A 17,188-nucleotide genomic window follows, 5' to 3' on the forward strand; every position below is an offset into this window, starting at 1 on the left:
TGTAACAATATTCACAAAAATAACAATATTGTTAAATAAATGAATAGTTGAATAACTCTAGAGTAAATACTGTACAAAATGTGCTCTACAGTTTTTAGACTTATTTTTATTAGAAAATATATTGTGATGAGAAAAAAAATCACACTGAAACAGAAGATATACACACATGTGAGAGGCATTCATTTTAAATTGGCTAATGGTGATCACAAAAACTGTTTTTGTGTTTTAGAAATATTAAAAGAATGACCATTCATACAAAATCTCAACTATACATTCAGCTATACAGGGGCATTGTAATATAATCCAAACATGTACAACAATGGTGTCTTCCCCAGAAGTGCTAGGAGACCAACAGCTGCAGAAGTTTTGCCACCACAACAACATTGAGGCTGTTTCCCAGTAGTCTATACTGCTGAATGGTAGGGATCTTCTCTGGAAAGACTGCAAACAAAACAGAAAAAAGTGATAAAGAAAATATATAAACACTGGGCCACGTTATTATTCATGGCTAAAAAAAGAAGAAACAGATAAAAAATAAACCACATGTTACTGTCTAGCCTAGAATTGTTTGTGAATCGCTTTGTGTATGTGCCGACGGACCTGTATTTAAAAAAATAATTAAACAACAAGCAAATACGAATACAATCCACTTCATGTTTCAGCAAAATAACATATGAATTACAAGTCTGTGTCTAACCATTGCAGCACATTTCTGTATGTATGGGCCCAAACAATAACATTGTTTCATAGTTCAATTATGTTGTGTGGAACTAATCCTACAAGTGTATGTCAGGTTAAGCATATGATGCTTAATACATGTTTAATAATTCGATGTAACAAAAGGCTTCTTAACTTGTACAGAAAAGTAAGATGTTAGATGTAAATTATGTTTTATACTTTTACACTTGAAAACAGAGTCTGTTGTTAAACGAATGATAATTCTGCAAAAGACACCATCTACGATGTATTCTTCCTAACAGCAGTAGTACCATGATAGGTGGCAAAAATATAAAGCCACAATACATGTATTGTGTATATAATTATATTTCTGACTTAACATTGTTTGATATTCTACATTAGAAGGAGAATAAAAATATATTAAGATACAGTGAGAGAAATCTGCTGATCCCCTGCTGTATTTGAAGTTTGTTTGCTTACAAAGAAATGAGCAGTCTCTAACTTTAATGGTAGTTTCATTTTAATCGAGAGAGACAGACCAGCATGTGTATGTATATAAACCACACCTGTCTACTGAATCAGTTTCTTCCATTTCAATCTCTCCACCATTATGTGCAAGAACAAACAGTTGTCAAAGAACACCGGGGACAAGATTGTAGACCTGCACAAAGCTTGAATGGCATCTGAGAAGATGAAAATTGATTTTACTGCAATTACATGGAAATGAAAGTTACATAAAAAGACCATCAGTTGCTCTCAGTCTGGAGTTCCAATCAATATTTTGGCCCATGGGACGAGGATGATCATGAAGTATGTGGCTGAACTACAGAGAAGGAGCTTGTTAATGATCTGAAGGCAATTAGGACCACAGTCCCCAAGAACACCACTGGTAACCCACTATGCCGTAATGGACCGAAATCTTGCAGCGCCTGCAAGGTCCCCCTGCTTAAGAAGGCAAATGTACAAGCCCGCTTACTAACATCTAAATTATTCAGAGAAGGCTTGGGAGAAACTGCTATGGTCAGCTGAAACCTAAAGGCTCTGGCATCATCTTGAGTGTTTGGAGGAAGAGAAATGATGAACACCATCACCAAACTCAAGCGCAGACGTGTGAACGTTATGGTTTCGGGCTGTTTTTTTCTAAGTGTACAGGATGCCTTTGCTGCTCTGAAAGCCAATGGACGGGGTCGAGAACCAGCTTCTGTCAGTCAGAACACTGAAGATGGGTCATGGGTGGGTCTTCCAGCACGACAATCACCCAAAATATACTGCCAAGGTAACAAAGAAGTGGTGAAAGAAGAACCACATTAAGGAGTGGCCTAGCCAGTTTCCAGACCTCAAGCCTATAGGAAATCTGTGTAGGGAGCTTAAGCTTTGAGATGCCAAGCTAGAGCCAAGAAACCTAAAAGATTTAGAGAGTTTCTGTAAAGATGATTGGATCAAAATCCCTCTTCCAACTACAAGAAACATCTCATCTCTGTACTTGCCAACAAGGGTTTCTCCACAAAATACTAAGTCATGTCATTCTTGAGAATTAAATGCTTATTTTATAGGGGTGCAACGATACACAAAATTCATGGTTCGGTTCGGTACTTTGGTGTCACGGTTCGATATTTTTTCGATACAAAAAAAATGTTCATGCTTTTTTAATTTGTCATTTATTAAAATTATAAATATATATTTTAACTCAAACGTACAGTTTTTAAATGTAATGTTGCTGAAACAACAAAGTAATAAAAATAATAAATCTATCTGATCGAGAAATCACTCATCTTTGGAAAAGAGAGTTTATTACAGAGAAATGGCTCTTTCCAAAATAAAAGCTATACTATCCGCTTCTTCTGGGCTATATTCTCAGCAGCATATTAAACATATCAGGTCCCCATAAGGAGAATCATGTGCTAACGGCTGTCTAAATGACTCGGGTAAAGTTTGTAGCATGCCTGCTTGTTGTTTTTGTCTGCTTCCACTTGTCTTTGCACTAGGATGATGTCGGAGTAAATGTGCAGTCATATTCGTTGTGTTCCCACTAGTGCTGTCAGCGTTAATCTAAAATGACGTTAACCCAACAACACGGCAAATCTCCGTTAACGAGCTACCGCGGATCGCCCCGTGCGTGGGGCTGGACGGCCAACACGTTAATGAGCTAACTGCGCTAACGCACTAGTTCCCACCCATGTAATTGAGCATTGCGTGGCACATCCGACATACGTGCTTACCTTCAGGGTCACACTTCACATGAAGACCAAAATAGTTCCAAAGGCCAGATCTGAATGAGGGTGGGGGAGGTTCAATTTGCCATGTTGCAACGAGCTTAGCTTCTGTCTCGCTAGCTTGCGCTGCACTCAGTGGATCTGCGCTCAACAGTGCAGCCTAGGCGAAGTAGTCGAGCGCAGATCCACTGAGCTCTCAACACAGACAGCATCGTCAGAAGAAAAGTTGATAAAATAAATTAAAAATTTTGTATTGTTTGATACATATGCGTACCGAACCGAAAGCACCGTATCGAACGGATCACTATTGATACGAGTATCTTTGCACCCCTATTATTTTACTCAATGACTGATTTATTGTATTAATGGGAAAACCACAGTCAATCCCCTAGATCATCATCTATAATAATAATAATAATAATAATAATAATGGATTGGATTTATATAGCGCTTTTCAAGGCACCCAAAGCGCTTTACAATGCCACTATTCATTCTCTCTCACATTCACACACTGGTGGAGGCAGCTACAGTTGTAGCCACAGCTGCCCTGGGGCAGACTGACAGAAGCGAGGCTGCCATATCGCGCCATCGGCCCCTCTGGCCAACACCAGTAGGCAAGTAGGGTAAAGTGTCTTGCCCAAGGACACAACGACCAGAACAGAGAGCCCAGGGATCGAACCGGCGACCTTCCGGTTACAGATGCGATTCCCAACCCCCTGAGCCACGGTCGCCCCCCCTATACAATGACAATATAACAAAATATTAAGCATTTCATGACCTTTAAATAAATAGTTAAAAAAATTAAGTACTACTGTAGACGATCACCTACAAAGAGTAACATCTATCCATCTATGAAAGTAGATTTTGATAGCGCACAATGGTCATAAGAATTCTTAAAGACGCATAGTTCCAACAATGGACAGATTTATGACTTATGACTTACTTAAATGCTGAGGGAATCCCATGAGGTTGGCTACTTCTCTGGGACTAAAATAACGAAGCTTCAGTTTTAACAGCCGCTGAAGTTTCTCCTCCTCAGAGCACTGGTCCAGACCCATAAAGACACTTTCAATCTGCACAGGACACAAAGCAAAAGCAAGCATAAGATTCTTTTCTTTCTTACACAGGAAATGCAAAAATTCTTTTTTAAAAAATAATTAAATCCATTCATACAGCTTTCTGGGAAGGATCACCACAGTGGTAAGACCGGTTTTATATTTAGCATACACAGATTTATCATGCAAATATCAGCATGGCATGGCTGCCATCGAGTATTTTTTTGGTAACTGTAAAGTAAGATGATATTCACAAAACCAATGACAGTAGCGAATCTGTTGTGCATTTTGGAGTCCTATCTAGGATGTAGCTTTATAAATTTATATGAGTTTTGCTCAATTTTGCTCATTCAAAGATAGTAAAAAGCTTCTGGGCTTAATTGCTCAAGGACTTACTCTTAAATTTTGAGTTTAAAAATAGAGTTATTAATGGAATGTGAAAAAAAACAAAACAAAAACAAAAAACATCAGATGACACTAGGGATGGGTACCGGTATCCGGTGCCATGATGGCACCAGTTCTGACATAAACGGTAGTAACCAGACCGAAAAGCAGCGCACATTTCGGTGCTTTATTTTGGTGCTTTTTTTCCCTGAGCTGTGATACACTTTGAATTCTAGCCAATCATTTTACGTTTCCGAGGATAGTAGGCGGGTCCAGGTACGTCCGTTCTTTTAGAGCAGAGCTACAGATTAAAAATGCCCAAGGCGAAGCGGTCAAAGTCTGGCTGTACTTCACAGCAAAAGATGCAAACTCAGCAGCCTGCAACAAGTGCTTTAAGCTGATACTGTGATACTGTCAAAGGAGGTAACACCTCAAATCTGATGAAACACCTGGCGACGCATAGCGTTTTTTTTAAAAGCCGAAAAATGCGCCGTATTTGATAGCTTGCTGCGAGACCTCACACCAAGCGCATCTACTGCGGGTGTGGTGCCTGTTATCGGACCCGGAGTTAGCAACATCCCCCAAAAACACGAAGAGGAGAGTCCTGGCCCCTAGCCCTGCCAGTGTAGCAGAAATGATGAGGATGATGATGCAGCAGCCGTTCTTCTCTGCGTGAGTAGCTTAATGTTGTTCGTGTGTAATTTACGTTGAGTAGGCTAACCACGTTATTACATTAATGCATGTAAGGTGAACTAGCAAACACTGTCGTAGTTACATGCAGCTGTCTTCTTGTTTGATGGCAGATACTCCCTTCACCCTGGCTAAAAAGGCTAAAATGACCAAAGAAAAAGTGGAAAACATGAGAGGTTTTTGGACAAAGTTTGTGTTCTTCATTCTTTAAGCACCGGTACAGTTTCAAAAGTACCGGTTTGGCACCGGTATCAGATAAAACCTAAACGATACCCATCCCTAGATGACACTGAGGGTTAGAAGCCTGAAGGCAGGTAACTTTAGGTTTTACCCTGGGTTTGCTTTACTATGAAGGTGATTCAATTTATACCGAGGTATAAGGCAATTTACCCTAGAGATTAACATCTATAAAATCACTGCCTACTGACCAATCAAAAATCCAGAAAATAGCATCACTATTCCTGGAAGATTCCTTGGACCTCTGCAGGAAGAGTAGGAAAGTTCTGTCTAAAGACTATGTGTTTCCCAAATGAGAGTCGGCAATAAATATCGATTTTTAGGTGCAACTTTATTCCAAATCTGTTTTCTTTCAACAATTTGACAACTGTTTTATCGCTCTATGTGCATTAATATATGATTCTAAAACAGGACACCAACACTGTACTTGCTCAGCTCATATCCACTTTGCATATAGATTAAGCCTTTGGTTGATTTCTGAATAAAAAGTATATTGTTAGAACAGCAAACTTTTCACCAAGTTTTTCTTATTGCTGAGAACTACAGCTTCTAGAACACCAAGAATACCTGTTCAATCAATCAGATTCATTTCACTTCTTTGTAACAAACTAAAGCATTTTCCATATCTCAAGCTATGGGGCACTAAAAGTTTTAATGTTTAAGTGAATCCAGTTTAGAGTCTCAGAGCTCTAATGAGCAGTCATCAGCTTAGTAATAAATAGCCCCACTGAGTGCATTTGGCTCTAAAGTAACTAACTGTGTGCTTACTCTTTAGCTTTTCTGCAGCATTAATCTATGATTTCTCTGGAATAGGCAGCATTCACAGAGATCGTTCACTTTTACAAAAACCCAAACGTACCTTGGTTTCCATGCAACACTGCAATACTGAGCCTGTTCCCTGCACATACCGGCCATAGCTATGGAGAAACAACATGAACAAAGTTAAATAACAAAATTACTCATTTTAATTTAATTTATACACCATATAGACACTGCAACGAAAATACTTTAAAGATTTTATGCATACTGGTGGATTAACCATTGCACAAACACAAAAAATTATTTCGGTAACACACACACACACACACACACACACACACACACACACACACACACACACACACACACACAGGTTGCCTTTTTGGTCAGTTTCACTCCAGTCATTGTACCTGAACGTTTTTAAAGGCCATTAACACCAAGTTGTGAATCATGCAAGCATGAAAGAGCGCGTAACCCAAGGGATGGACGCTATGTCTACACATTACAGAAAACTTGGCAAAGAACCAGCTTTTGTATCTTTAGGCGAGTCGTTATTAGCAGTCTATACTGCAAACTGCAAATTCTGTAAAAAAAAAAAAAAAAGTACAAGTTTGAAAGGTAAGCTGAACACTGGCCATATCTTGGCATTGTGTTCAGTGTATTCTTAAAAAGAAATTGGACAAGTGGAAGAAAAAAGAAGTAGAGGGCCTAAAAAAGGAGATACATCGTGAACAGCAGATTCAAAAGTCATATCTACTCTTCTCTTCCTACCAACAGAATGTTAGTCTTGAGTTACGTGATAAGTTTGGAAAAATTTGGAATTTCACATTACTTTTTACGAACACGCTCTGTGTGCAATGTCCTAACTATGTTTTTCTGCCTAACTCTGTTTTTGTATGCTGTATTTCCATGTATGCTCGCACATGTTTGAATAAATTGCTGCAGCTTTCCCATTTTCCTAGAGAAATAAAAAGAAGTGAATAGTGGCTCAAGATTTTTTCCACAATCAATTTTTTTCACACTTTGCTAAACCTGTTTACCATGGTAAATGGTAAATGGCCTGTATTTGTATTGCGCTTTACTAGTCCCTAAGGACCCCAAAGCGCTTTACACTACATTCAGTCATCCACTCATTCACACACACATTCACACACTGGTGATGGCAGCTACATTGTAGCCACGGCCGCCCTGGGGCGCACTGACAGAGGCGAGGCTGCCGGACACTGGCACCACCGGGCCCTCTGACCACCACCAGTAGGCAACGGGTGAAGTGTCTTGCACAACGACCGAGACTGACGGAGCAGGGGCTCGAACCGACAACCTTCCGATTACAAGACGAACTGCCAACTGTTGAGCCACGATCGCCCCTACTATTCATATTGTTCATTAAAAATAATGAAGGGAATGATGATAAGATGAAGAGAATTAATGAACCCACCCTTTAGTGAAGCAGACAGACCTCCTGCATGTGGGCTGAACAATGTCCAAGACTAGACCATATCGCAACAGTGTTTTAGGAGGAAGGAGATAAGGTTCCATGTTTACTTCCATTTGTGGTTCCAAGAATTCTTTGATCTGCTTAACAGACAAATTGCTGTTCTGACGAATCTTCCTCTGGGCTTCTGCTGTTGTCTCTAGCTTAAACAGGACATCAGTTCCTTCCTCTGGCTGGCTGGCACCTTGACAGGCAGGACTCAAAAATGTAGGATGCTCAGAAGAATCACTCTCAGCAAGATGTGGGAAGAAGTCTAAAATCTAAAATGAGAAACTTTCTATAAAATCTTACATACATAAATATATACAAATGAGCACTGTGGGGTCCTTAGTGGCCACTTAAAACTGCCTGAGATTACAATTCATAACCATATCTAACCATACGTTCATATAACACTTTATTCTACATAGTTTAAAAACTGTATCTACCTCACATCCATGGCCAATTTAGAATCACCAGTAACATACATATGTTTGGACTGAGAGAAAACGCTGGAGTATATGGAAGAAACCCACCCAGGCACAGGGAGAACTCCAGACAGTTGGGGAGAACCCAGCTGGAGCTCTAAACCTTGTTGATGTGCTAACCAATGCATACATAATCAAAATTATGAATCCTGCTGAGTATGCAAGGCTTTCCAAATCATATGAGCCTGTGACATTTGTTGGTGATATCATCAAATTGTCAGAAAATGTACTTTAAATCTGGGTTTTCATATTTGGTTAACAAGCGAAAGATCTCAAGATGTTTCTAGGACGAGAAACAAATCTGCTAGGGGACAGGAAAGGTTGCAAGGAAGGGCAAATAATCTGTATGTTTAAAAAATCAAATGTGCCGAGCTACCAGCTGTAATGACCCAGTGCGAATAAGGAATACGTTGAAAATTCATGTGAAAAGTGAAGTTGTTCTTGGCTATTTAAAGTATCTGTCTCATTTCAGCCTCTTTGAAACAGTGTCTAAGACTGAGGTTATATATATGAACACAGCGATTACGTAACAATAATATTTTCTTCAAGTCATTGAGTCACTGCGAATGTCCATATAGCTCTTAAGTTCTTGTGATTCTGCTGACTCCTCTGGGGACAATTTACATAACAATGCATCAACTGTACATGTGGCCCAGGCAGCACACTTCATGTGGACATCAAAGAAGACTACGGGTCTCATTATATCTGCTGTGCGGTGCTGGCAAACACGCCATACAACAAAGCTGACACCAAACTGACGTCACCTCTGCTTTTTTTTAAAAAATGGAAAAAACTATGAAGAAAAGAAAACAAAAAAAACAAGCAATTTCTTTGCTTCTAGTTTTGTCTTCTTCTGCTCCTTTATCAGTACTGATGTAGAGGTTTTGTCTGAGAAGTGACACACAATACTGCTATGCCTACTGGCCCCATAGCAGCAAACATACATGATCTGGCTGTGTGATTATTATATGACTGTGTTCTAAATGTTCTAGCAAATTGGTGGCATTTTAAAAATGACGCCATTTTGATTTTATACAAAATGCTTGATTTGCATCGCCAGCTCCGTTTGACTTTTCCTCTGGTTATATGGGAAAGTCCATATAACCATATTATCATTCGATAAGATCTGCTGCCAACGATTTCTAGTCCAGCTCTTGTGTAAATTGGCACATCAACAATTTTTACTAAGTGCTCTTTTTGAGAAAAATATTAATATTGAGGAATATTGTGCTGAATATAATTGTTACATAACAGCTGTTTGAACATATTCATATTCAAAAACCCCCCCACAAACATACAAAATAACAATTTTTTGTTACACATTGCACGATACCTCACCTTTGAAGGTGCCTGGGTGTTTAAATCTTCTGTGGAAATCTTTGCAATCAGAAAATAACGAAGTCTTGAATTTGGGATCCCAACCTGATTAATGAATATAACAGTGAAATGGGCACAAAGAAACATTTTATATTATCAGCAAACTTCAGTAATCTAATCAAGTCAGTAAGAGTTTGTCTTTCTTACACTTATGGGTGAGATCATGATTTCCTGGAAAGTATATCCACACTCCGTCAGCGTTTTCACCAAATGTGCCCTACAGAATTGAGTAAAATAGTTATGTCTTTATTGTCTTCAATTGTGTATAGTTTTCACATTTGTATAATCATTAAAGTAATTTTTAGAATTAGAGACTGTGGAGATACAGAAATTCTTTTATTGCTGCCATATAACCTGCATCATTATAATTGCATTAATAACATTCTTTACAGCATTATTCCATTTAATAATATTTCTCACAGTATTGATTTTGCATTAAAGTTGTTTATTGAAGATGTTCATATAAGGATCCTTTTATCATGTTAACTTTTATTACAATTCTAATTTCTATAGAAGTTATCAAAAAAATGAATCTGTAATTTGCTCACTTACAAAGAAAGAATATTCTGTCGTTTTACAGTTGTTTTCTTTTAATGAAGCTTTATTTTTAAAGTTTTTAAAGTAGTTTCGGACCGATCCGACACACATCTCATGCTCAGCAGCCCAGGAGTTGACATCTTGCATGGAGCTCCAGACTGAGGATGTTTAACAATTGTTTTGCATTTCTTGCAATTCAGATTAATCGCACCAACATTGGTCACCAAGCTTCTTGCTGTTAACTTGTGACACCATTCCAGCCTGTGCAGGTATGTATAATCTTGTTCCTGACATTATATACCAGCTTTTTGTTTTTGCCCATTGTGTTGGAGTGGCTGGAATGGAAGAACAACCTACACATACGTTGAAATCAGATGTATCTGTAATTGATTGATTGATTGATTGATTGATTTTAAGCTGTGTATTGAGCACACAGCCAGTTTGTGGGAGCCAATATTTGATCCTTGTAGAGGATCAAATATTTATTTCATTCAACGACTTGCAAATCAATTTGTAACTTTCATGTTTTTTCTTAATTGTTGGTTAATATTCTCTCTCTTACACCATTAAAATCTCTGAACCATAAAAATTATTGACTGTTCTTTCTTTGTAAGTAAGCACACTTCCAAATTCAACCGACACCAATCAATCGTGTCGGCATTTTTTATGACTTTTAGATTATCAAGAAGTCATCATGATGTCTCATAAACATGATGTCATTTCAATCCCGCCCGGCCTCTTTTGATCATTTCTATAAGTATGTTTAGAGTTCAAAGAGCACAGGCTTTGTCAGAAACTGATCAAAAACAGGGTGAAAATAAATATTTCTTAACACGTCATGTTGTCTAAATAGATGAGTGCATGTCTGTGGATGTTCTTTTCATGCTGCACTTTGATTTTGGATATAAATGTGTTTGCTGAAATCAATATGGTGAAAAAACCCCCCACAACAACTGAAGTATGACTATATTATTATACAATTATTCTATTTACTCAATTACAATTACTAGACTACTTTTGGATTTTTTTTTGCAGATAGAGAAAACATGGGTAGATTTCTAGACTCCCTGCTTACTCTCCATGTTACTTGCTGAGCTTTCAGGCCTTCATGTGCTTAGTGTGCCCAGTAATTACCTGGCAGAGGAGGTCTCAAAGCCTTTCACATTCTCCAGCAGGATGAAACGTGGTAGCCTCTGCAGCCTAATAACACAATGGCACATACACGTTAGGAACAAAGCATGGGAGAGTTTGCTGAGAGAAATCAGTCTTATTGCATATCCAACCACAGCTGGCATCAAGAGACCTTGGACCATTTGCTAATCTGTGTTTGGAACTGCCATTTGATGAAATATATAAATAGTGCAGCCAACAAAATGGTCAGCCATGAACATGGACACAGAATTACATTGCTGCACAAGTTCAGTGTGATGGAAAGAGCACAATGACAGTGACTTGAGTGTGTTTTGTGAAACAGCTGGCTCCCGGTAAATGGTCATGTATTAACCGAAGCCTATAGTACTTTTGAAATGGTTAAGCTAGGCTTAATTCATGTCTGGGAAACTGGCTAATAAAGAGGTGTAGTCGGCAGCATCATGCACAAGTGCGTAACTGCCATACACTCACAAAATATCAGTGGATACTGTAAGAGCAGCCCTAAACATGCACGAGTTCAAGGCTTGAAACAATTGTGTGACAGCAATGACGGACCAACGCACTTTATTTCCAGTTGCTGCTCTCATCACACGCTTTTCAGCCACAGGCACACACAACAACAATCACCTCACGTTTAATACAGGGGAGGCTTGATGAGCTGATCGAACTCAGGTGTGTCAGCCTCCCCTGCAGCCACGCCACAAACCACGCCCCCCATAACCCGACCTAGACCGAGGAGCCAGCACAAATGTAGCACAAATGTTTGACATCAATTTGGTTGATTTTCTTAAAATTGATAGCTACCTATCTGATAATCTGAATGGCTACTACAAGCAAACAAAGTAGCTGTGTATTATGACTGTTAAGCAAAATAAAAAATTAGTGTAGTTTTTCATTTCATTTAGGTTTCCAGAAGTTGACTGAAATTTTGGATCTTTCAGACCTTGGCAGAAGATCAAGGACATAAAGGAAGCTCTTGGTTCTGGGGTCAGTAACGTCCCCTTGAAGGCCTATCCTGCGGAGAAACAAACGAAACAAGGTGGAACAAGTTTTAAGTTGCTCAACAAAAGTGTTTTTTCTAGGCTGACTATATCAAGCTGGTCCCCGTTTCAGTGTGTTACGCTGCACCTAAGACAGTTAAAGTCCTGTTAGAGAGAAACTAGTTTCTGGGTTTTACAGTGGGCATCTGCTGGTAGGGAGAAATGTGTGAAATACAACTAGTCAACCTTTATCCCCCTAAATGAAATTTAATTTTATACTCATGAACTTAGGTTAGGGGACCCGAATCTAAACTTTTGGGTTAAGCACGTTGTCTTAATTTTGAACATCATGTAGTGATAGTGACTAAAAAAAAGTCTATGCATTTGTCATTTACAGGCTGGAAGTGTAATTCCTTTTTATAGGAAGTCATCAACAGCTCTCTGAAAAATGGAAAAACTCACTAAGAACACTACAGACAAAGCCCAAATACAGCTTCAGTTTTATTTACATAGCGATAATACACAACAACAGCCTGATGATGATTATGTTCACTTGTGTTTTCTTTGTCAAATATAAGTTTGTTTGATGATCTGCCACATTTCACTGTGACAAACATGCAATGAAAACTCAAAATAAGGGAATTTGTCACCCGTTCATACAGAAATATTAATATTAAATATTTTATTATATTATCTTCACAAAGACTCATTATGGTCTGTTGTATCTGACGATTAGTGAAAAGGTTGTTTTTATTGATTTATTTATATCTACGTAATTAAGTACAGTGGAACCCCGACTTAAGAAATTCATTCGTTCCCGAGGGTCTTTTGTAAGTTGAAAATTTTCGTAAGTCGAAGCACCCATCGCGCCTTTTGAGTGAACAATAGGCTATAGGTTAATTGCTAACTGCAACAACAATACATCGTTCAAGTGGAACAGCGAAGCGCAAGTACGAAAGCCAAGAGGGTTGTCACATGATTCTGAAGGCATTGTGGGCTCAGCCAATCAGAGCCAGCGGATTTTGTTACACGGGCATTTTGCCGTAACACAGGCAGAAATTTTGCCGTTAAGTGCCTTCGTAACTTGAATTTTTCGTTAAATGGGGTATTCGTAAGTCGGGGTTCCACTGTAGTCTTAAAAATTGCCTTTTTTACGATGCAGGCTTTGCACGATAGTTTAACTCTGAATAAGAGATCATTCTCATCACGTCACCATCACGATTGCAAAATTTTGGATTTTAGTACATACAAAACACTGAAATCATACCTGGTAAAGGGTTGGCAAGGAGGACTCATCAATATCATATCAAAAGACAACTTGTTGAATTCATCTAATGTTATGCCCTAAAGTAAGAAAAGAAAAGGATTTTAAATATGATTGATAGTTTGATCAGCAATGGACCAACGCTCCATGATCACTAACCTCTATAGTCTTGTTCCAGAGGGGAGTGTCGGGGAAGTTGTGCTTGTAGACTTGATTTGCTGTGGTGTTTATGTCAATGGCAGTTACAACTTGGGCAGGTATGCCACTCTCTGCAAAATGGATAAATAATAATAGTAATAATGAGTTGCATTGTATTACTTATTTCATTTTATTTTCGGGTTTACCTAAGGCTCTAGTTGATCATTCCACAGTTTAATTTCTCACCAGATTATTAAAAAAAAATAAAATAAAAAAAATCACACTGATGGAAAAAGTTGGGATCTTGAAGACGCTTGTTTTTTTGTTTTTTACATTCTACAGGTCAACAGATACTGCAGGCAAAAAAAGAAAGCAGGAGGGATTGCAATGACAGGTGACAACAGATGGTGTAGTCCTGGTTATGGCTGTTTACGTCCCAGATTACCAACTCAACTTAATGCCACACAGCCATGTGGTTTATTATTCCACCAGTGACAAGAAAACCAGAAACATGATTACCGGTCCTCAGCAGACCCTATCACACCCCACAATCAGGCCCACTGTCTACTGGCAATCTGACTATTTAAATTATTAGGTGTTCACAGGGTGCTAAAAAGGCACAGAGTGGAATAGCAGGAGCACAATGGTGACATAATATTAGGCAGGTGAGTGTGAGAAAGAATGCATGCAAAGGTGTGTAGAGACCCATTATATTCAATGTTCAATGTGAGGTGCTCTACTGCAAAACTTTTGATTGCAAAAGCCTTTTTAACAAATGACTGATCATTAAATGAGGTGTGATCAGAAACGACTGTGACTCTGTCTGCATGGCTGACATTCTCATCAATGTCATCTCCTCCCCAAATTCCATGAAAATTTTACTTCCACTGTCTCTGGTATGGTGTGGTGGTCAGGCCATGTGGTGAGCCATACTTGTAACAGGCTGCGGATCAATTATCAGTTCAACCCTGAGTCAAACAGCTGGATGTGGTGTTGGTGACAACATTTCGACCATGAGACTTTTCTACAGAATTCAGTTCTATGTCATTCTGTTCTTCCTACGCCACACGTCAGCAACAGTGCACCCTCTGCTAGTGAGAGAGCCAAAATAGAATGGCACAGTAAACAGTCAGCAGTTTTGAGGCCGTTCACGCCTGCTAAAACCAACAACTTTTTTATGTACGTTTTTAACTTAACCACAAACTGTGGTCAACGTGAGTTAAAACAACTAAAATGCTCTGGCGATGACTCCTACCTTCTCTCAATCTGTGTTTGGCCAGAGAAACATGCTTATATAATGCAGAAGTTGGAGGGACGTTAATTTGATGTAAAATAAGTCTTTGTTACTATTAAAATGAGATAATGTGTTGCATTTAACTTGATTAGTATCATTTCATTTACCCGTCCCTGTCAGCTCCACCTTTGCTGTGAACTGGTGGAGAAAAGGAGAAAATAGGCTCAACCATAAATGACAGCAGTATGCAGCAGCCTGTTACTTTGAACTGCAAGGTTCAAATAAACACCAAAATATGTTTTTATTTATTTTGGGCCTGTTGCTTATTATTTTACTAATCAATACCAATTTAAGAAATATATTCCTGCCTGTTAAGAAGCTAGAAAAATAACAATTAAATTGAGATTAATGCTACCTTTCTCATACATGAAATATTCACCCTTTCTTCCTCACAGAGAGGTCAAATAATGGATGTCCTACAGTCCATGTCATTTGTGCTAAACATCTTTATCAGTAGAACTCTTTGACAGTTTGACCCTTGTGGACACGCAACCCTGTGGATTTCCAAAAAGGGTATGCTCTTTCTACGCTTCTGACCTAATGGGATGTGGCCAGGCTCTTCCACTGAAAGCTGCTGTTGAGTCTTTGACTTGTGGTGACCTTCATGGTGATGAGAGGACGGTTGGGTCACTTTGATACAAAAATTGATGTTTGAACTCAGCACATGTAATGCAAATATCAACTGCTAACAAATCGATTGTTTGTGACTGGCACAAAAGTGATGTATTGCATTTGTCATGTTACCTTGTCTTGTTGACACATTGCTGATCAGCTTCCTGAAGAAAGCTCAAACAGTACTGGCATAGTAAAGCACAGTACTTGACGTTCTTCAGAAAAGAAATTCTGTTAAAAGCTGACTAAACAACAGTCTCCTTTTCCTCTGCAGTTTCTGTGAGCCTTAATGAACGAACTTCTTCAGCTGATACAGGCACTGTTTTGGGGTAGCATCAGATCTTATGGAGAGCAGAACCTTGCAACAGCTGGACAGAATCTGTCCAGTGATTAAGAAACTCATTGGAAAGGCTAATAATTGATATTAAGGACTGACAAGAGTGTCTTGTCTCTGTCGATCTCTGTCTATGTGTCATATTTAATGTGCAATGTATTTGTTTATTTTGGTATGTAGACTTTAGTCAATAGGATCAATGAAGGGGTTATACATAAAATAAAGAACTGCCTATTTTGTATATATCTTTAAGATTCTGCATTATTGTACCTACATGATAATCAAGAAAGTTCTTTTGGCCACTTTAAATCTCTTTATAGAACAGTTAATATATGTTCTACTATATTTGTTGCAGTTCATGCAGCCCTTTTGGTCGGAGCTGTAGTAAAAACGCCTTTTGTTTAATGTCGATGGCACTTTTTAGCTGAAAAAATAAAGAGTGACTTAATCCTGTGAGAAGAATGTCGTTTGTGAAATGAGCCCTAGACAAAAAAAATGTATATATTTCAAAGCTGACTTCTACACGTGTAACAGCATGATGTTTCCCACTGCACACTCTTCTTTACGGTAAAGGCAGTTTTCCCATCCTATCAGGATTCCGATTCACTCAGTCATCATTTTCTTACTACTTTTTTCGGCTGTCACGCCACAGCCAGCACAAGTCTTCAAGTAATACGTAAACTCAACCGAAACACGGGCCTGACTTTTGAGCGTTGCATGGCAGTCCAACAGTGTTTCCGGATTCATGTTGGATAGACCAGTAAAATCAAAATAAGCAAATCTTTGTATCCACCACAAATACGCTTACCCTTTAACGCATAATGCATTCCACCAATGCCACTATACAACTCGAGTACTCGTAGATTGTCCATGGCAAAATAAACTACATCGGCGTGCTGATGCGGTGCATATTTCTTCTTCGTATTCAATAAAGGTTATCAGGCAACTAAAGAACACGGAACATTACCGCCACCTGCTGGTGTGGAATGTGGTACAGGTAGCGACAGGCCCGTTAGTTTAATTAACCTCGAGCTTCTCATATGCAAAATACAAAATATTCCTCAAAATAAATCAGAAATGACAACATGTACCAAATCCAAATCGACGTTTTCTGAAAGAGCAAATCTCTGTTAATATCCAAAACGTTTGATTGTGTTTGCTCCTATTTTCCCAGTATGAATTCACAACAGAGCACAATGTGACAATATAATATATTTTTAACCACACAGAAAGAGGAGAGGGCAGAATATTTGACCTTCTCAAAAAGCTGACAAATGAAGAAAAAAAAAAGAATCCTTCTGTCCAAGCTTTATGTATTTTCAGGTAAAAAAAATCATACATCTACAAATCCTTGATTATAGCTCCCCTTGCATGCCTCCTTTGGCCTGTTTCCTCTGCCTTATAGCAGTGATGTCAAATTAATTTGTCCCATCTTAATAAAAAGAAATCTATTAGCGATTTCGTCTTCAAATAAATAAATGGAAAACAAACTGGAAACATAAATGGAAAAATAAAACAAAAT

General features: G+C 38.6%; 1 protein-coding gene across 1 annotated transcript; it reads right to left on the minus strand.

Annotated features, from left to right (window-relative positions):
• Positions 1-291: 291 nt before the first annotated feature.
• trdmt1 (tRNA aspartic acid methyltransferase 1) lies at positions 292-16,568 on the minus strand. Its single transcript, XM_085361903.1, has 11 exons — positions 16,475-16,568; positions 13,448-13,557; positions 13,292-13,368; positions 11,988-12,059; positions 11,027-11,092; positions 9,503-9,572; positions 9,317-9,400; positions 7,455-7,771; positions 6,117-6,174; positions 3,835-3,964; positions 292-441 (listed from the first exon to the last, which is right to left on the minus strand). Exons 1-11 carry the CDS (start codon positions 16,536-16,538, stop codon positions 341-343), a joined length of 1,149 nt encoding a protein of 382 aa, XP_085218029.1. The 5' UTR covers positions 16,539-16,568; the 3' UTR covers positions 292-340.
• Between the last annotated feature and the right edge of the window lie 620 nt (positions 16,569-17,188).

The sequence above is a fragment of the Diplotaxodon limnothrissa genome, linkage group LG9 (genome assembly GCF_057381915.1).
Source record: "Diplotaxodon limnothrissa isolate DT_005_m linkage group LG9, D_limnothrissa_male_GT1.1, whole genome shotgun sequence".
NCBI classification, from domain to species: domain Eukaryota; kingdom Metazoa; phylum Chordata; class Actinopteri; order Cichliformes; family Cichlidae; genus Diplotaxodon; species Diplotaxodon limnothrissa.